Below are 21,186 nucleotides of genomic sequence, written 5' to 3'. Positions count from 1 at the left end.
AAATATTATTGGAATTATATTCCATTAGTGACAGCTGACATCAACTCTGTGCAGAGTCACAGCGTTATTTATAGTTATATAAAAAAACGCAGCAAAACAAACAAACATATAAAAGCAGTAACTTTAGATTTTTTGGAGTAACAAACTAATATCCAACCAGGTTTTAGATCAGGACATATAGTGAACCTCTGCTGATTAACGCGCTTTGATACTTGCTTTGGTACGAACTGAATCAACGAGGAAATAAAACCGCCTTTCCAGCACAAGACGGAGGAGTCAGAGAGAAACTTGATTCTGATGTTAAGTTATGTCTCTTTCTGGAACTGAAAACCGAGTGTTTCCATCATCTCAGGGTTAGCTAACTCTGAGTTTTCACTCAACTGGCTTTCTGGAGCAGCAGTATAACTGAGCAGGGAAGAAAACAACAATCAGGCAATATCACAACAGTTAAATTTAGTCTTTATGTGACACTCTAATCTCAAGCAATTTACATTAAAAGTGGATGTAAAAAAACATCTAACCAAGAATATTTGCAATATATTTGGTCCCAAAGGTATTCATGCAAAATGCATTTGCTGAGCTGTTGATTGAGCAGAGAAAAAAGGATGGCACTTAGTGTTCTGCAAATATTATTTCATATATTACATTCAAAGAATAATCAAATATATTCATATTAGCTTGCCATCAGTTGCCAAGGCAGTAACATAGGCTACTACATCAATAATGTAATCGATGTGCATTCCAGAGATGCTTTGTGCTACCAAAATACAATACATGTAATCCTGCTGCATCAGGCATAAAATAAACGTGTATTTTTAAAGGTGCATAATTCCATATTCACAGCATTAACATAGCAGCAAATAACTATTAGCTATGTGAAGATGTGGAGTAATATCTTCCTGAGGAGAGAAAGGAGTCGCTCTGTCTGTGTGTGTTTGTATCTGAGCTTCTCCCTGCTTTGTTGACCTAGTCTGGTTGGGCCGACGTCCTTTTAGTGCAAGTTTGTGCACGTAAGAGTGGCCTAATGGCTCGCTTACGGCCGGCTGCTCTACCCTTTACTCATACGGCGTTGTCACAGGAGCAAGGCACCCACCCTTGGGTTCCCTCCCAGGTAACCAGTGTTAGCTTTATATTACTTTTGCTGTTGTTTGCACTGTTAGCGCTGTTAGCACAGGTAGCGCTGCTAGAACAGTTAGCTTCCAACGGCTCAGCCGTCACCATCTTGAGAGATGATTGAAATGCTCATAATAACGTATTTAGCACCTAAATAATTGACTTAATGAGTCAAAAGTTTCACCAACGATATTTCAACGGCAATATTTTCTCATTTCATCAGGCAGTGTCACATCAGAGATACAAGGTTTCTTTCAAATGGCATTGTCAAATGTCTGGCTGGAGAGATGACAGTATACATGCAGCTAAGAAGTATTGATGTCATAGGGGAGCTAGAGGATTAACGATGCGCACCACATGTTCTGGATCTTTTCTTCATGGTGCGTGAAGGGAGAGCAGGGACTGTGGGACTCAAGGCTAGGGACTCCCCGAGGGAGAAGGAGTAGAGATTCAGAGGAGATTGAAAGACTCATCTGATATTCATCTTATGCTGCAATGTCTGTCCTTGGTGTGGACAGTCACAGGGGGAGGAGGGGAGGTAGACTTGAACAAATACACAAACAGATACACACACGCATTACATATGATGCACACTATATGTGTCACAAAGGCGCAAAAGCAGGGATAAAGTGAAGAGCCCTTTTTTTTTGGTTTACTTATTAATTTGTATGTATGTGCAGAGATGTATTCTGTGCAAGTGATATTCCTCACCTGTGATTTCCCGAACGGTGCGGAATACATTGAGTTTTTCTGGGTCCAAAGCTTCAATGTTGTGATACACATCCCTTTGAATGATAATTGGAGATCAGGATGACACGAATAAAAACAGAAAGATCATAGAATCTGAAATGTAAACTATATAGATAAGCCATGTGCTGCCTAATTACCCATATATATATAGAACAGGACAATTAAGAACATCTGATCAAATCAGTAACCTGTGTTATCTGTGTAGTTTGACTTCTAGAGTATTTCTACACAGGCCACATTTCTTTATGCTCCATAGAGAAATATATGAGCATATACATTTACTGGCACTTTGAGCATACTCTTTTCCCACTTGCCATCACTGACACTGAGAACATTATTTATATATTCAGACAATTAACAACACGCCTATTAAAAAAAAGAAGAAAATCTGGACTTTAAGGTGACACTCTTATCTCGAGCAATTTACATTAAAAGTGGATGTTAAAAAAACACATCTAACCATGAATATGTTCAATGTATTTGCTCCCAAAGGTATTCATGCAGTATGCATTTGCTGAGGTGTTGATTGAGCTGAGAATAAAAAGATGTTTGCTGAAAGCTTAATGATAATTTCAGTGAAAAAATGGATTTTATATCTTATCCCAATATTGACTTTTAATAATTCAAATTCAGTTTTAGTTTAATCATATGTATTAACATATATTTCCATATATCCATTTTAACAGTGTCATCTAAACATGATGGCAGATCTACTATTTCAACTCTTCTTTTAACATTCTAATAAGCTAAATGTTCTTATCCCTCACCCTTTGATCCCGGTGATGAGGAACACCAGGTTGCCGTTGATTTTGGTGCAGTTGACAAACTTGTCGATGTTGCTGGAGTCCACTGTCTGAGCTGCCTGCAGGCTGGCTGTCCCGATGCCATCACATGCTGGAACACAACGTGAGAAAGCAAAATGCATTAGTTTGATTAAATGTCTTTATAATGCCAACGTGATAAAACAATTGCGATATAAAGTTATGCAATGGCAGCATTTTTTGTTAAATCAAGTATGCTTGTACATCCTTTTTTCCATGCACAATACTGCACATGCTTTAATACTCAAAGAAAATACTAAAAAACAGATGTGTCCATGGATGACACTGCTGCAAGTCTCCATCTCATATCAGTTACATTTTTGTATTTAACTAAAATAAAACTTAATTTGAATTGCCCCAAACTCAGAACAAATGTGATAATGATTTATTGATGTTCAGATGCTACACACACACACACACACACACATTTAATATGCCCAATATTAACCAATAATGACATACTTTAACAACATCATACATTTCTAAATAAATGTGAACTTAATGAAATACTGAAGAAGAATTATATTAACACTTGTTTGTGGTTTACCTTTCGGGCAGATGTCAGTACAAGGAATGCACATCTTAATGCGGTTCTCCTCCACCTCCATCTTGTTACTGGGGCACGCTCTCACACAGGAGCTGTGGTCCACCACAAAGTTATCTAAGAAACAATTCACCGTAAATGTCAAACATAGATGGCTGCTGTTCGTCACACAGGAACATCCAGTAAAATAAGTGGCACATGGTGTAAGCAATCACAGAACAAAGTGTTGAAAGTCACTTTCATTCACTTTGAAGGATAAAACTTTCATGTTTGGAAGGATAAAAATGTTTTTTTTTTTTAGCATGCAACTTAAATATTGGATGTTTAATAATAAAATCATCAATGTTCGATATTTACTAATCAGTGAAATAATCATTAAAGTAAAGTCCTTTTTACATGCTCGTGCAACTCACAATTTGTGTGTCTCTGTTTTCTTGAATATTATATTTGACCCTGTTTAATTTCTAAAAGTCGCTGTGAACTGATTGGTTAGGTACACAATTCTTGGCTACGGTTCGAAAAAACTTTGTGATTTGTGTTAAAATAACGTTCCAGCGTAAAACCCCTAACATCACTAGCGTAAATATACAATAAACAGGCCTCAACCACAGTACAAAAAAAGCGCACCACCACCCCTTCCACTAACCCTTTCTGGATGTTCTTGCTTCGCCATTTAGCTTTCATAACATGAAACTTTTAATAGCGATTGCTCGACACACTACAACACTTGCTCTGCCTGTCACTCGTACTGTCACTTCTGTTCTCACAAATGCAAACACTTTCATATTCAATGTATCTGTGAAATGCACACTGCCATCATTGTTTTCTTTGCAATAGGGCCGTACATATGAACAACGACGATAAACAAAGAAACAAAGAAACAAACATCAACAGAAAATACACACAACATTTTGTGCTACACTTTGAACAAGCCTGAAATATGCACACAACCATGACTTATCCTGTTTATTTAGTGGCCGTAAGGGACTTACTTTCATCACATTTAACGTTTAAAGGGTTAAAAGTCTCACTTCCCTCCCACTGGTTGGCCTTTTCACTGATGTTGGGAACAGTGTGAGGTGTCCACAATTAGCTGTGGGCATGGTGAGCGGTTGGTGGTTAGCTGGGTAGTGGCCACAAAACACAGGAGTAAGACCAAGACTTACAATGTCCCAAAGAAATAAGATGAGATATGAGGATGATAATGATGATGCAGATCAAACCAGTGCTCTTGTTATTCTGCAAAGATCCATGGCCCAATGCAATAAACAATTGAAAGGTATTGAGCAAATGGACCACACTGGTACCGCCCACAAACTACAGAAAAACTTTGCTAGGGAGGAAGTTTTCAGCAGCCGGGTCCTTGGATCTATAATAGAGGCAGCCTCCTCCGTAATCCGCTCTCTGCATGTCACGGCCCATATTGATAAGTCTGTAAGGTCATTCCACACCCTTGCCACATTTCAACCAGGGCTAAGCTTCAAATTGCCTCTTCAGTCACAATGGCCTTGTGCAATAGTAAGAAGCTTGAGCCTGCAGGTGAATGCACGAATCACCAAAATGCCCAGCACAGAAAATAATAAAAACAGTTTGTCCAAATTCCATATTATGCAAAAGACAATGCGCCAGCCCAAAGCCCCACCACCTTGTGATCATCATGAACGTGGAACTGTGAGGGTTTGAACTTCTCAACTCAATTCCCTTGTGTCCACTTGAATATCTAGACAGGCAACACATCTCAACCGACCTCACCCATAGTGTCTGTGTCCTCACTTTGTAAGATGCTCTCTCTCTCTCTCTCTCTCTCACACACACACAAGTATCTAATTGTGGTTCTTGTTAATGGAAAAATGTATCTGCCAGTGTTCAAATGCAAATAAGGCATTTAAAGAGAATAACTTGCTGCTGTCAATGCACTCCGTATGCATGTGTGAGTATAGTCCATTAAATTCAGTCTATGAAAATGCACATGATTTGTGTGTGTGTTTATGTGTGCGTGTGTATCTTTGTGAATGCAGTTATGATCTTGGTGAAGAGATAATTATTACACTGGCATTATGCAAATAGAATATAATGGCTTATTTGGACAGATGTGCATTTTAAGCATTGTAGTTGTTTTCTGTACCATGCTCATGCTTCAACTAATCAAGTTTCCCTAATCCTCAGAGACAGCAGTCAATGTCTTTTCTGAATATATTAAACTTTACCTCAATGTCAAACATGTAATTGACAAAAGAAAAACATATTGCTTTAGCATGAAAAGCAAACTATATTAATTATTTATGAATTAATCATCTTTTTTTTTTAAATTATACTGTTTACTTTCTACCACAAAAATAATGTATTGAGCCATCAGTGTGGCAGGAGCTCTTCAAAGTGCACTGAACAATATTCTCTCGCAGCTTTTGGGTATTCGAGGCAAGTCATGCTGAAAATTGTTTTGGGTTTTAGGATCCCAAATTCAAAGTGGCAAAGATAATCATAACTTGGGGAACAACTTTTTTTAAGACTGTTTAGGATTGGGATAATTGTTAGTTTAGGGTAGCCATGAAGGGGTTTTGTGGAATCAGTGTAACATAATCACAAGTATACTAGTAAAGCAGGTGTGTGTGTGTGTGTGTGTGTGTGTGTGTGTGTGTGTGTGTGTGTGTGTGTGTCCAGTAAGACTTACGAGGACACTTCTTGACACAGAAGGCTCCGTAGGTGTACTTCGCCCTGGTGTTGTGTTCCAGTTGGAAGGTGGTGGGGTTGTAGACAAAGGGCTGGGGGCACTGGGTCACACATGCCCCACTGTCATTGAAGTTGGTGCAGGCCTGCACATACACACACATCACACAAACACACACACACACATCACACATGATGGTGGAACAAGTATTTAGATTATTTACTTAATGGGTGATTTCAGCCCAAAAATAAATCTCTCATTTATCCGTGTGGTACTATAACATGCATACAGAGATGACAGAGAGCCCCGAGATGACATTACTGAATCATGCAGACAGAAAATTATCTGCATGCACCCATTGAAATTGCACCCTGGAAAATTAAATTAAATTTAACTTTTCCACCAGGTATCTGGTCCTAAAATATGTCTTTGGCCAATGTGAGAAAATGTAGACAAAGAGTAGTGGTTAAAAACTGAGTAAAGACATATTTAAATCAAAGTTGAACTGAAATGTTTTTAGAAACAAAAAACATTTGCTAAGGCAGTATAGGTTATATAGGTTAAGACTTGTAATAATGCTCCTTCACCAATTGATGGAACTTTGCCCAAAGTTAGCTGGGATCGGAAAAATCAAAGTCAAAATTACTTCCCGATTCATCCATTCTTGCATATAATAGTGTGAAGAATCAAGAAGAGACCCAAAAAAAGATCAAGAACTTGAGGAGTTCCATAAGTGATATGCTCTGAATTACAAGCGCAGAAACGAGCTTAACATGTGGAAGGTTGAAAATAAAACCGATAAACTACCTGCCTAAGAGCCAAAATGGAGAGGAGGCTGGTGAAGTCTGTATTTAAAAATGACACTCATGTTAGGTACAATTGAGAATGAAATGTCATTTAATGATATTTGCCATACAAGTGGCATTTAAAATTCCTTATAAAAAATGAGTCTAGAAGGGAATAAATCCTTTTGAAGATTTCCGTGAATCAAAGTAAGTAACAGGAAATTATTGATCAGGAATTGTTTTTTTGGAGGGGGGTATGCTATTACCATGTAAACAACTGTATTTCTAGTTTGTTTGTACATGAAATGTGTTTGTGGTGTATGTGTGTGTGGGTGTGTTCACTTACAAAGCAGTCTGTGTCCTTCGGTCCATAGCAGCCACCTGCACACTCACGATGGCAGCAGTCACTAACATAGGGACCAAAGCAACGGCCGTCACACTGCTCAGCACAAACTGTCTTAGTTACTGTGGATTGACAGATATAGAAAGAAAAAAACATAAAAATAAGTGAATAAACGTATCATATAACAAGATACCAAGTTCACATGGTTAATGGCAACTTTCAATCAAGTGTTTGTCTCCCTTCAAGCTCCTCTGAGGATCTCCAGCTGGACTTGACAAATACATAGCGATTGCTATCTGACTCAGTGCGCTGTCCTCCTTTCATGGTGAAGCATTTCCAGCGTTTCCTCACATGTCTGTGGTAGTCATATGTGCTGTCATATGCCCCGGGTGCCTCACTTCTGGACAGCCATATGTAAAAGTATATAGGGGAGTGTCAGCAGTGGGATCAACGTGAGAGCTCGAAAGTCTTATATTGGGGATGGATAAAACCGCTGTTTGAGGACACATTGTCAGTACGGTGCAACTGGAGGTGTGAAAAATATGCATAGCTAAAAGTTAAAATAAATATACTGTACTATGCTGAATTAAAAATCATAGTGGCTTGACTGGTGCTATATATTGTGTGTCCACACTAGTGTTAGGCGTGTCACTCATAGATCAGTCATTTATTACTTATACTTTCATCAAATTCCATCCTGTCTGAAAACTTGAGATCCATTTTTTTTCTGAAGAAAAACAACATGTGCTGATTTCTTGCGTATTGTAGTATGTATAATAAAATAATTATAATTGAGATTTAAATAGTTGTCATATTACTCATTTGTGGGAAAAGTAGCAATGTTAGCGTACGATGCTGGAGTAGGAATGTGCATGTATTTGTGTCATTTCCATTGCAACGAAAAATCCCATATTCATTTATGATGCTCCTTGGAAACCAGATGTGGAAAAGCACATTTTAGCTCATTTAAATGGGAACTGAAAGGCAGTAGTTCCTGTGACTGATGTTGCTGTCCACAACCTGCTCAAATGGAAGCTTCCAGGCATATTTTATGAGATGGATTCCTTTTGTATTTGTCGTCGCCAGCATGTTTTTTTTTTTCTTAAAGTGTAAGTTTAAAGCCAAATTGATCAACAGTGTTGCGTCTCTCGCCTGGCAAGGTCATTTATTTGACATAGTGTCTTTTGAGTAAAGTAGGCCATTTCATTTTAGCTCAAGCACTGTTAATGGAATGCCACTGATGGTACGTAAGGCAAAAAATGAAGTGTGTGTGTGTGTGTGTGTGTGTGTGTGTGTGTGTGTTTGGCGGGTGTCTGTGGCTTGTATCAATCACTTTGATAATATCTCGTCACCACAGTGCCCAAAGGGAAACACAGCACACTGCACAACGAATGTGCATCCACACACATCCACACACACACACACACACACACAAAAAAAGGTACGTACTGTTTGAGTCTCAGACCCTCTCTTTTTTCTGATTTACAAGATTGTCAAAACCCTCTTTTCATTTTAATTTAATTAAAATAAAACCAGATTTTAGCAGAAGATAGGGAATGACGACACAATATTGATCAAATGCATTGGTTAAAGTTGGCACTTTCATATCTAATTATAAAGCAAGGAATCTTTCTGAGTGTATGTTCTTGTGTTCGTCACATATCTCGAGGACAAGCTGATCCGCTCTCCTTCACACTTGGTGGGTGTATTGCTGGGGACCCCATGGAGTGCTTTTTCGAATTTGTGCAATTTGGAAAATATATATACTTGGAATAAAAAAGCAAGTAAAGTTGTTTGCGCGAGCGGTTCTTGGGAAAACTGCAAGCTCACTTTGTTTGCCTTCACTTGCATCACCGGAACTAGTCATCATTGGAACCTATACAGTCAGACTAAGCAGCCTGAAGGACTAAAACAGAGATTTAAAAATGAATGACTAATATTTGATACTGAAACAATTGGGTTTAATAAGGGTGCCCATTCTGATGTTTGCTTCGTAAACTAAACAAAACAAAGGTATACACACATGAAGACCAAACATTAATGTTCTTGCTCTTCAGCTAATAGAAGAGATGCAGATCCACTTTGTGATATTTTGCATCTCCCTGTGTATCTTTGCTGTGTTGAGAAGATCTAGCGCTACTCAGAGCTTCCCTTTGAACACACACAGAAAGAGTTCTGCAGTTTGTTACTGTAGTTGCAGTACATAATACCCCAACGTAATCACTGCACTAATTGTGGCATTTTCACCCTTCAAAAAGTATATATTTGGATCAGTGCTCAGTTTTACTACAATCTTTTCTAACTACGCCACATTACGAAATAAAGTTGCTGTATTGTATTTGAGGAAATTAAGTAGAATAGAAATACATTCATTTTGAGACAGTTGAATATATTCTTGAAAATGTCACAAAAAAGCATTTTTGGTATGGTGGTTTTTCATTTGACATTTTCCTACACGTATATACATTCCATGTATTTCAGCACAATATCATTGAAGGTTGCGCGGTAGAAAGAGAAGCAGAATTATGAATCATGGCGTCCAGGATGAAGATGGCGAGATAAAGGAGGCAGACAGACATGGCCAGGACTTATCGAGGCTCGGTCTGTGACGTGTTGTTAACAGTTCCTGGTCAAACAGTTATTTTCTCATTATCTTAATGAGATCGCGACCGCAGAACGAATAAGATGAGACATGCCAGGGTTAGAAGGCATAGATGAAGTGGCCTGTGCACAGAGTGATGGAAAGAGGGGCGGAAACGGATGGCGAGGATAGCACAATCAAACTACAGACTTTGTGCGTGAGTGCTCTTTCGTCTGCATGAATATGTAAATGCTGTTCTTGTGTAGAGTTGTGTAGTTTCGGTGTGTGGTGCAGTACTACATTGTATTGTGCATGTTCTGTTCCACTGCAGAAAAGCTAAACATGTTCATGTTAAAGACCGAGCTTCCCTGCGTGTGTGTGTGCCTTCGTAGGATTGGTGACGTGGTGTGTTAGACACAGAGTGAGCAATGATAAAAAAATGGATGGATGGACATCTGCCGAAACAGATTGTTAGGATCTGTGACAGATTGATACATTTGGGGACAGAAGGGGGGATGACTTCACATTGTTTCACATTATCTGCTTATAGAATGCCACGTTATCAGCAAGTTATACTGTTGGTTAGTTTACTTCTCGAAGGCTGCAAACACAACAACTTTAATTGTCAGTGTGAGTAATAGCATTCTATTCACCACAGGCAGTGATACTACGGGATAGGCCAACAATTGTGTTAAAAAACTAGTACATTTAGTAGTAGTACATTTACTAAAGTGTATTCATGCAGTATATATTACTCCACTCTTCTTCTTCCTCTTCTTTCAGCTGTTCCCGTTAGGGTTCACCTCAGAGGACCATATATATTTCCATCTAATCAGTAACCCATGACTTGACCGATCTGGTATGGAAATTTGATTTTACGATCCGCATATTTGATTTGGCAAAGGTTCTACACTGGCTGCCCTTCCTGACTTAACGTTTATATTTCTTAAAGGTATATGGAATGTCCGCAACATCTTGACCTCGCTGAAAGGTAGTAAGTAACCAAATTACCACAGAGGACAGCATGGTTTGGGCACATTCGAGAGTTGGGAAATGGGTCATATATTAATGACTTTATGTTCTGGCTTGTAATTCCAGGGCTGTGGAGTCTGTCCTCACAAAAAACACCGGCATCATTTGTTGAAATGTCCAAAATTATCTACATATTTGTAGCGTGTGGTGGTATAACATCTGAACTCAAAAGCAAAGACACAGGTAATGTTACCTTCTTGGATAACAGGTCTGGGTAGATGGAGAGGTCCACAAAACATGTGCATCCCACTTCCTACATATTTACATTCAGGGTTGGTTTCTCTTAACCAGGGATTGAGCCAGACATTCTAAACACAAATCTAGAAGGGATTTTTTTATTTTTTCGGCAGCTATATGCCTATTTCTAAAGCCATTTGATTATGGAATACCCAAATATATGTATATCATTTGGGGAAAAATAAATTATAGTTGCAAAGAAAAAACATTACATTTTTGGATGTAATTGTTTTGTTACTCACATCATACCATGGTAGTAGTTGTAGCATAGAACAACACCACATAACAATGCTAGCGTGGACATAGAGGGCAATATTTCCCCAGCAATTGAACTTTTGCTGCATTCATTTGCCGATCCAGTCCAGAGAGACCGAGGGTAAATGACACAAACGTGTAGGTATTTTAAAAACTCAAATAATTTGGGGCTTTTTAGAAAACATTTGGTGCAAGAGCCCCACAACAAGGCAACATAAGCAACATCTTCTGTGGTTTAGTTTAGAGGACCTGTTGGGATCTGGAGGCGCAAAAGCAACATGATTATATTGTATTCCTTTTATTCCTTGGTTTAAGTTAGCTGGTGGTCTGTGGTCTGCAGCTTTAATACCTGCTCTGCTACATGTAAAGTGTGTGTTGTACTGTACAACAGGCAGACAGAGACAGCAAAGTGGGTAGGGCCTGAGAGAGAGAGAGAGACTGACCGATAAATGAAAGCCTACGAAAATGACTGAGGGTGAGGGAATAACAAGGATGCCCACTCCCTGCTGATACACTCAGTAGTGGAACACTCTCTCCCAGCTGCCATGAGATAGTATGAAGAATGGGAGGTCCCAGCAGGAGGGTTTGTGGAAGATGTGTTGGGGTCCAGGGATCTTGTTGGGTGTTGACATGTGCGTGTGTGCATGAGGTGCTGGTATTTCCACAGCCATTATGGGCTTGTAAACACCTGTCCAGAGCTGGCCCATGTCCTGAAAATTAACAAACTACCATTCTTTCAGTAATTCTCTCACTATGAATTTGATTAGTAAAATAACATAAACTGGGACTAAATCCATTCATTTAAGTCAGCAATACTTTAACACACTTAAACAGGCTTTAAACATGATTGTATTACTTAAAATGTAATTGACAATTTGTTTAAGATGTAAATAATTGTTTATGATGTAATAAAGAAAAGAAAAAAAGAAAAGGCAAGTGTTCCTCCTGTAAATGTCAGCCAAGATATTATAAATGTTATTACACAATTAAAAGTTGTCAAAAGACTAAGAATTGCATATTTTCCTTTGCCCAAGGAAACACAAGACCTTCAATAATGAAAGTAAAAGCAATATTACTTGCAACTAATTGCTGCTAATGCTGATGAGTTGGCATGATCATCAGCGTAATAGTTAAAAGTGTACGGTTTTAATTTCTGTGCTGTGCACCTGCGTGAATATGCTCGCTGTGTCGTGAAAACCCACACAGCTGTGAATGAGCCAATCAGGGTGGACTCTAACAGCTGATGGCAGTCGGCCAATACAAGCGCAACTCTCTGTGCTCTGCCTGCACTAACGTTACGCTCCATTTTATGTCAAAGTTACTCAGAATGGGCACGTTACCTTCATGCCATGTTTTCAACCTGGGGCCCGATTTTGCGCTGGATTATGACACCCTGCATATATCACTATCTTCTTCATTTTGATATTGCAGTTACAGTTAGAACTTTAGAAGGAATGCCTCAAATAAATACAAGAACAAATAGAGATGACATCCAAGTTAATTACCAAGCTAAATAGGGAAGTGTACGATTTTTTTTTCTTGTCTGTAAATAATTTGAGTTTGAACGTTCAATTGGAGTTTTAGAAATTAATTTTAATATTTGTAAATAATTATAAATAATAATAATAATATTTTAAAGGGAAGACCAGCATCATAATTTGATCTTATTTCCGAGTAACAGATGCCACAGTAAGCTTCAGATATGATCAAACTGTGGAGTAAAAATGAATAGAAACTTCAAGAAATTACTTTATGTGATTTATCGTGGAAGGCATATTAATAACCAAATAAATAGTGCAGTATGGATTACATTTTTCCAAGCAGGTCAATTAAAAATAATTATGCAACTTTGACAACATTAGTGGCTAGATTAACATAAATGCAATTCTTGATTTTCAGTAAGTTACTTAAATTGGCTGATTTGAAGCTTTGACACATGTAAATGTCACAAGCCCTTTAGGGCACAGAGTCATACCCTTATATTCTCACAATAAAACATAATAATTTCAGTTCCGTTTTGAGTGTCAAACATATGCTTGTGGATAGAAGAAAGCAAGGCAGTAGCGCATTATGCAAAGGGTGGAATTACGAAACAGAATAAAAATGTAACCATCAAAAAAATGTAAATCCTTGTAAATGTGTTTAGATCATCTATGTGCATATATACATAACATACTGTGAAGGCCTTTCTAAAACTACATAGATTTTATTATGAACAAGCCACTAAAAGGCCATGTGGTGTCTTCAGAATATAGAAGTAATGTACTTACAGCTCTGACACTGGTCCCCTTTGGGTCCCCAGCAACGACCATTACAGGAACGATTGCACTTTTGACCTGCACACAAGTTCAAGGAAAGAGATGATTGGCATTTTACATTGGCAAACAGTTACTTATTCACAACATATGATCAGTATCAGCCTTCAAAATCCATATTATCTGAACCTTAAAACCGGCTAGAGGCAGTGAGCTGAGTACGTCTGGCATCATGCACTCTAGTGAAGCCCAAATTGATCCAAAGCGAGGTTGTAGGTGTTCCTTTGGCTCCCCTTTAAGTACATGGAATGTGTTTTGTGTGTGCTTCATTTTAAGTGTATTTCAAGCATCTTTTGAGTGCTTAATCATTATTATAATTGCAATCTGGCAATCTGTAAGAAATGCTGGTGCTTGAATATATTATAGGACTGCTTTGTGGTTAATTATACTGTACGGTGATGGTATGTTTATTCATTAATGAATTTAATGTACGCTTTATTGATCCCACAGTGGGTAAATTCTTCTCTGCATTTGACCCATCCTTAGTTAGTAAGGAGCAGTGGGCTGCAGTGAAGTGCCCGGGGAGCAACTGGGGGTTCAGTGTCTTGCTCAAGGACACTTCGACATGCAACTATGGGGAGAGCGGGGATCGAACCAGGTACCTTGTGGTTACGGGAGGACCACTCTCCCCATGAGCTACAGCCAACCCCATTTATATTAAAATGACAGTTTCTTATCCTTATAATTACAATAATTACTGATTGCTTTCACTTGATATTAAACAGGTATTCTTATAATTATTCAACAAAGATGATGAAACATCTTTTAGGAACAACACAGCCTCTCTGATTAGTATGTGCTGTTCTGGTCATGAAAAACGTAAATAACAGGTTGTTTTTTGAAAATAAGTAAATATGTGGCTCTACTTTAAATCAGCCCAGCATGAAACCAGCGCAAACTAGGTTGAGCTAAAAGCAGTAAAGCAGCAGAAAGTACCAGCAGAAAGCAGCATCATACCCTCAGAGCCTTTCTGTTTTTTTGTGTGTTTTTTTTGGAGGACTTAATTGACTGTCTAGTAATTGACTGCGGGGGAAGTGAGCCTGGATAAGTGCAGAAGTGCTGTCCTCTGTCCATCAGCCTCTCCAGATGAGAGCTATTAGCATCGATACTCTATTCCCCACCACGATCCTCTCCATCTTCTTCCCTTCTCTTCTTCCTCATCTGTGCCCCTCTTCACAACACATTTCATCTCTTTCATCCTCAATCCACCCCGCGCTGATTCATCACTCCTCTGTGGCTCTCTTTCACTTATAGTCTATCCCTGTCGCTCTTTGTCTTTTTCCTGTCTGCCCCTCTGCCTTTCTCTGCGTCTACAGTCTGTTCCCTTCAAACTAGCACTTTGACAATGCTTGAGAAAGAGAGGTCGACAGCCTTGACTGTATGAAAAGCAGCACACAAACAGGATAATACAAATGTCAGCCAGCCATAAGTGGTTGTCTGACATCGCCGAGTATGCAAAACCTCAGATTACTATGCACTATCACCACTTTCTGCACTAACATCCCCAAATCATTGTCACTGTTGTTGTTTTTATATTGTACATACATGTTGCTACTCTGTTGTCTTTTTATATTTATCCTGTTATTTGTAATTTAACTGTATGTACGACGAGAGCGTACATGTAACCAGAGTCAAATTCCATGTATGTGGACACATACATGGCCAATAAAGCTGATTCTGATTCTGATCTCTGTTCGCCCTGTGGAGTCAAGACAAAGAGTTTTCATTTAGTGTTCAAGGTCTTCACTAACTCATCTTATAAATTCTCAGTGACCTAGAATAAACCTGTCCAGCTCTCTTCCTGCACCATAATCTTTTACAGCTTTCTTAAAACAGTCCCAAAGGTTAAAATGTCAGGAATCCTGCCGTGCCAGGGCTGTTGTGGAGTAAAAGACAGATGCCAGGTTTTCAACTGAATCAACGGGGCATGGATTCAAAAACCTGTCCTGTTTTTGAGAAGAGAACCAACAACAGTGGCACCAATACGTCACAAGTAATAACAGCGTGAATCTTGTGTTTCCCCAAAGAAGATTATGTTCTCCATTGTGGATTACAGGTTTGGAGATCCTTGATCTTTTGACGGAGTAGAATACTCGCACAGGAGTAAGGGTCGAACCAGGGCTAACATGGCTGCAGGGAGGAGGGGGATTGAGCAGAATATCAATGCTTGGAGCACTCAATCTGCATTTGAAGCCTCCAGCCAGAGCTGTGAGAGGAAATCCGAGGGCATATGCACAGACTGTCTCTTTATTTTCTTCCATAATGGTAATGCGTTTAATTATTGTGTAATTATGTATTTGCAGAGAAGCGAGACAGCTTAAAGAAAAGAAGAAAAAAACAACAACAACAGATTAAAATGTCAAACAGCTTGAGTATTAAATGAATAACAAAAGCAGTGTGTGTTAAGAGGTTAAGTCAGTGAACGGGTCAGAAGAGGTGACTTGCATCTTTACTTCACTGACAGCCACCTCAACCATCACTCCTCCTACCCCTTGACAGATTAAGTATTTATTTTATCCAACTAAATCTTTTCAGAAGCATTCTAAGCATTTATTAACATGTCTTCCTGCTAACTCCTGTATGCCATTAAAGTGACATGAGCGAGCAATCATTGTGGTTTATTCTGGTAAGCACAGTGACAGAATTGGGTCACAGGGTGGTTTTATAATGACAATGTTTTGCTGCTCACACTTGTTACTTATTGTCAATGGTGCAGGTTAAGAGGGTTTCAAGAGGGACCAGTTCCCTTGTCACAACTTACTAGCTCATCTGCCTTATAAAATGCATGTAAAAAGACAAGTATCATTTTGAAAGCCTATATGTGAGTCTGCTCACAGTCCTGTAGGTTTGAGTTCAGGAACCTTTAGATATAGCTGACGATAATTAATTTCAATTAACATTCTTTACCGCAAATGAGTCATCACATGTAGTCATGACTAAGGATAAGCTATCCTTATCAGTTACACTGCCTCAACCTAAGAAATATATGAAATGGCATGTGAGGAAAATTGAGGTGCAAAACTAGCACTGTTTTGAAGAGACAAAATAATTAGAGCTTAATTTACTGGAATGTAAAAATTATTTGGGTGCAGGGTTAGCATGTGGGAGAATGTGAAAGAGCAGCAATCATTGCCTTCTCATGAGCACTGCTGAAGTGCTATTGAGCAAAGTGGTCTACAGGTTTTGGGGAGTGCTACTGAAAATGTGACAAGAAAGTTGTATAAAGACTTCTGTGGCTTCAGAGGGAGCTGTGCAAAATCTAATAAAGTGACATTGCTTAAGGCAGGAGTCACTTGAGGCTGAAAACTACAAGTTTGACAATGACAAAAATCTAGTGGTATGTAGAAAGAAGTGAGTATAACAGCTCTCTTCAGCCTGCTGCTCATCTCTGCTTGAGGCAAGCATATCAAGGCTGCACTTGCTGCTAAAAAGCACAACACATAGGTGGTCTTTAGCTAAACTGTCGGTCAAGTTGCATTGTGGGTAACGGATGAATAAGAAAGTGTTGAATAAAAAAGGCAATATTTCTTGTGCTGCATCGATTCTAATACGTGAAGAAAATATCCATTATAATAGTTCAATATAGAAGTATAATGCTAAAGAGGTAAGTGCCATTCTAAATATAAGTTGCGGTGATTATTTACTGGGCAGCTTCCAGATGTGTGAATGAGTATAAACATCTGAGTGAGGGGCAATAGAAATGCTCTCAATAAAACATTCCTTCAAATAAAGGTTGAAGTAAAATGGAGTCTTCATGTCGTCTACATTTGTATTTGTTGGGTTACTTACATGTGGCACTGCTGTTGGTGGGTACCACCACAGGATGCGTCCGGGGGTTTTTGACGATGTCCTGCCAATGGATTGTGTCCGCATGACAGAGGAACTTGTTCTGGTCAACATACACACCCCCACTTAGGATCTCTGTGGAGAAGAGAGAGATCACACAGTCAATACAGATACACACAGGGCCTCCTTGGTACTCAACTATTTCTGCCTGGAGGATGCAACTAGTTCAGCAATCCTGTTAGCAGGCTCCTACTGTCATTTTTAATTGCCAATTCTTTTTTCCACTCTTCATTTTAGAACGTACGACTGACATAGGGTTGTGGGGTACATGATAGTAAAATGTCTTTCCATTCAAAAGATGTTTTTTTTGTTGTCTTGCAAATCACACTCATATTTTTTTCATCACTCGGCACGTTGGCGGCCTGCAGGCAAAACATGTGCATAAAGGCAGCAACACAAAAAACATGAAGGAGAGTAAATGGGACACAGAGCAGGGGCAATTCTGAACGGGATAAGGACTCCAACCAGCAAAGACAAAAACAGCAGCTCGCACCTGAAAGGGGCTACTTCTGTCACGTGGATGGGTACTATGCACATTTCAACAGACTCAAACAGCACTAGCCTCTTTTACAACTTACGCAAGAAACACCATATGACAAATGAATCACGAAGAGGAAAGAACATCGCGACTACCTTCGCATCTTACCTCTGCAAAGATTTCCAATTTACACCAAGGATCAATGGCGGTTTCGTGGCTTGGTGCATTTGACACAAAGTACGAAATGCCAAGCCGAAAACACTAAAGAAGGAAATTTCAAAGGTATCGTACACTACAACATACAACAATATCTTCATGAGTCTGGCAATACATTTCATCCTAGACTGGACTGTGCAGTTGGTATTTACAGGCAGGCCATTACTCAGACGACCACATGGGAAAAATAGTAGCCGGAGATGTCAAAGAAGCTCTTGAGTCATCTGGACTGCGTGAGGTCTGTGTGCCCACGAATAATGCCACAAACAACATCCATGTACTTCAGCTGAATGACGAGACACACTTTGTGTCACATTGGTGAGTGTATAAAACACTGTAAAATTCATATTTCAGTCATTACAAACCTTATTATAATGATCATTATTACTTTTATTAAACCAAAATGCGTTTTCGTTTGCTGTCACATTTCTATTGTAATAGTTGCCATTGAGTTTCTGAGCATTTAACAGCAAGTATAAAAGCTTAAAATCAAGAATACACCCCCAGAATTTGCAAACTATTTCTAAAGTCAGGATCTTTTATTGCCGTCTGCAAGAAGGCGAGTGCCCTGTCCGATACATGGAAGGAAACACTGACATGGCCAGACATTGCGTGTTTAAATCAAAATCTAATTACTAAATTGGAAAGACACATCCCTTCTTTTCCAACTGAGGGCACACGCAGGGTTGGGTTTCAGGGGGAGGAGCTTATGTTGAGATACACACATCTGAAGATGGTTGTTGTACTGAGGCAGCCAGGACAAAGCAGTGTCATAATGCCATTATTACAGTTGTTCCTCATCCTTCTATTGCCATGCTGTTAGAGGACAGGATCAAGTGTGTCTCACTACCATCGCAATGCAAAATCAATCAGGGTTTTTATACCCTGTAGGGGACAGCAGTCCCTATTTTATAATTCATCGAGGATTTTGGTCAGTCATAACTGCATCAAAATATGTATCATCCATCCAATGATTGTCAAAGGATTGATTAATTTTGTCACTCACGCACACACACACACACACACACACACACAGTATGTTTAATGATTGGATAAGCAAGGTGGTTCTGATCATTGTTGTGCAGGAGTTCAGAAAATGCTTAATCCTGATTTTTACATGAGAAAGAGTGAGAAAAAGAATGAAAGAAAGAGAGACAAATAAAGATGTAAGAAAGCCAAAGAGAGAGACGGATGGCAGGAAAGAAAGACAAAGTGAAGCCCAGTAGCAGATTTGCATTATTTACAGAGCTTGTGTGCTCTCTATCTCCTTACAAACAGATTACTGACACAGGGCTGAAACCGATGAGACACATAATCATACACGAGGCGCCCTGCAAGCACCACACTGAAATAGCCAAATACAATATTGTCCCAGAAAAGCACGATTAAATGATGCTCCTTGGATAATAGGTGGTGGTGGTGGTAATACTTACACAGCCCCCCGCCTAACCTCAGCTCTTTTTCTGCATGTGCGGTGGGAGTTAGGGAGATAAATTAATCCTGCCTCTCGCCACAGGAGGCCGTGTCTCAAATTCAAATTGTTTACCCAATAAGATGCTGCAAAGTAAGGCAATTGATGTGCCAACAGACAAAGCAAAGCCATTAGTACGACAACCAAAAAAATGACAGCAGGACATCTCAACCCTGTTCAAGCAAGATACAAGTACATGGGCATTGGAATTGGAACCAAAATAAGTCAAATCTACAGTATTTAAAAGTAAAGTAAATTCACAATTCACAGGCTTCAAAGATCCTTCAAAATGTATGCTAGTTGTGGAAAAATGAATGAATTACGAATGAATGAATGCAGAAATGTTTTGAGGCATAATTCAATCTATTGTTATGCTTGTCTGATTTTCTAAGTTTCACTGAACAACAACAATATCATTGCCAAATCCTTACATTTAATCATTGTGTCGCTTACACACTCAAACGAGGCACGGCTCGCTCTTCTGCTGAAGACTCTCGTCTTGTGCTGGATATCCTGTCCATCATTATCGGTTAAGGAAATATGTCCGTAAACTTGAGCCATACTTATCATCATGCCACTAAAATATAAGCACTGTTTTTCGTGGATCTAATCTAGAGATGTAAACAAAATTTAGCCACAAACAATTGCCAGGATTATTGTGTGTGCTAAACAAGTGAGACAAGGTGTTTTCATTAATTCCATCTGGACCTGAGCTGCATTCACACTCAACACATTGTATAAAATAAAACTCAACACTTTCACAAGTAACTCTCAGCACCATCCAGAGGGCTCCACCATCTTGTATTAATTCTAGCACACATGTTACATTTGGACATGTACTGCACAACACACTAATCTGGAGTGTGACATGACCAAGTTCAAAAAGCTGGACAACAGTGTAATTGGCTTCCTACTGGCGCTTTGCCTCGGAGAGTTTAAGTATTTCCCATATCATCCGTCAACAATATATTAATAATTAACAAACAGATATTACATAATACCTACACAATTGTGCACAACTTATGCACGCTTTGCTTTTTCATTACCAGTAAATGCTTGGCTTGCACATTTGCTGGGTGTGCAGTTGGTGACCGGGGGGAGATCAATGGTTCATTTCTGTTGTTGATTGTTCAGTGGGTAGAGAAAATGGCTTAATTAGTTTGTTCACGTAGCTACAGCTTGTGTCTCCAAACGACCCCCTACTCATCCACTTCATCCACAGAGCTACTCCAAGTGTCTCTGAATGAGTGCATGGCTTCAAAAGGCACAGCAATCTTCAATATCAGGCCACATGACCACTGGACGAAAACAATATGAAATTCAAGGATGCAGAACAAATGTATGCAGGCAATTATTTTGATGGTAATCGCTTGTTGTGATTTTTTTACTTTCTTATTGCAGTGTTGGGACGAGTTTGATTAAGATTGGGAGGCAAATAGCATACCAATGATCAGAAAGAAATCCATATTAATGAGTTTCTGAGAGTGAATTAATACGTGTTGAGGGGATTTTTTAATGAAGAAATATGGAGGAAAACCGAAGTACTATAATGAATGGTTGACTTGCTCCAGCAGTGGAGGACTGCCTTATATCCTCACTAGTGTTCATTCTTTTTGTGTACTGAAGAATATCCATGTTTTGAACTACTACCATCAATACACACAGGAAAACACATTAACTCGATGTCTAAACTTCAGTCCCTCTGAGGGAGGTATGGACACATAATCGGCC

The 21,186-nt window shown here is 39.1% G+C and overlaps 1 protein-coding gene across 1 annotated transcript in view; it reads right to left on the bottom strand.

The window, feature by feature from the left end:
• Positions 1-21,186, bottom strand: part of LOC117750877 (receptor tyrosine-protein kinase erbB-4-like) — a 268,118-nt gene that overhangs the window by 77,094 nt on the left and 169,838 nt on the right. The window contains exons 4-10 of the mRNA XM_034562299.1: positions 17,234-17,365; positions 13,400-13,465; positions 7,028-7,146; positions 5,900-6,041; positions 3,232-3,345; positions 2,631-2,757; positions 1,825-1,898 (exon numbers count right to left, since the gene is read on the bottom strand). Of these exons, the coding sequence (XP_034418190.1) occupies positions 1,825-1,898; positions 2,631-2,757; positions 3,232-3,345; positions 5,900-6,041; positions 7,028-7,146; positions 13,400-13,465; positions 17,234-17,365 (774 nt within the window). The remainder of the gene's footprint in view (positions 1-1,824; positions 1,899-2,630; positions 2,758-3,231; positions 3,346-5,899; positions 6,042-7,027; positions 7,147-13,399; positions 13,466-17,233; positions 17,366-21,186) is intronic.

The sequence above is a fragment of the Cyclopterus lumpus genome, chromosome 21 (assembly GCF_009769545.1).
Source record: "Cyclopterus lumpus isolate fCycLum1 chromosome 21, fCycLum1.pri, whole genome shotgun sequence".
In the NCBI taxonomy this organism is placed as follows: Eukaryota; Metazoa; Chordata; class Actinopteri; order Perciformes; family Cyclopteridae; genus Cyclopterus; species Cyclopterus lumpus.
Note: the sequence above shows the minus strand (reverse complement) of the source record. Positions and strands in the feature narration are given on the sequence as shown.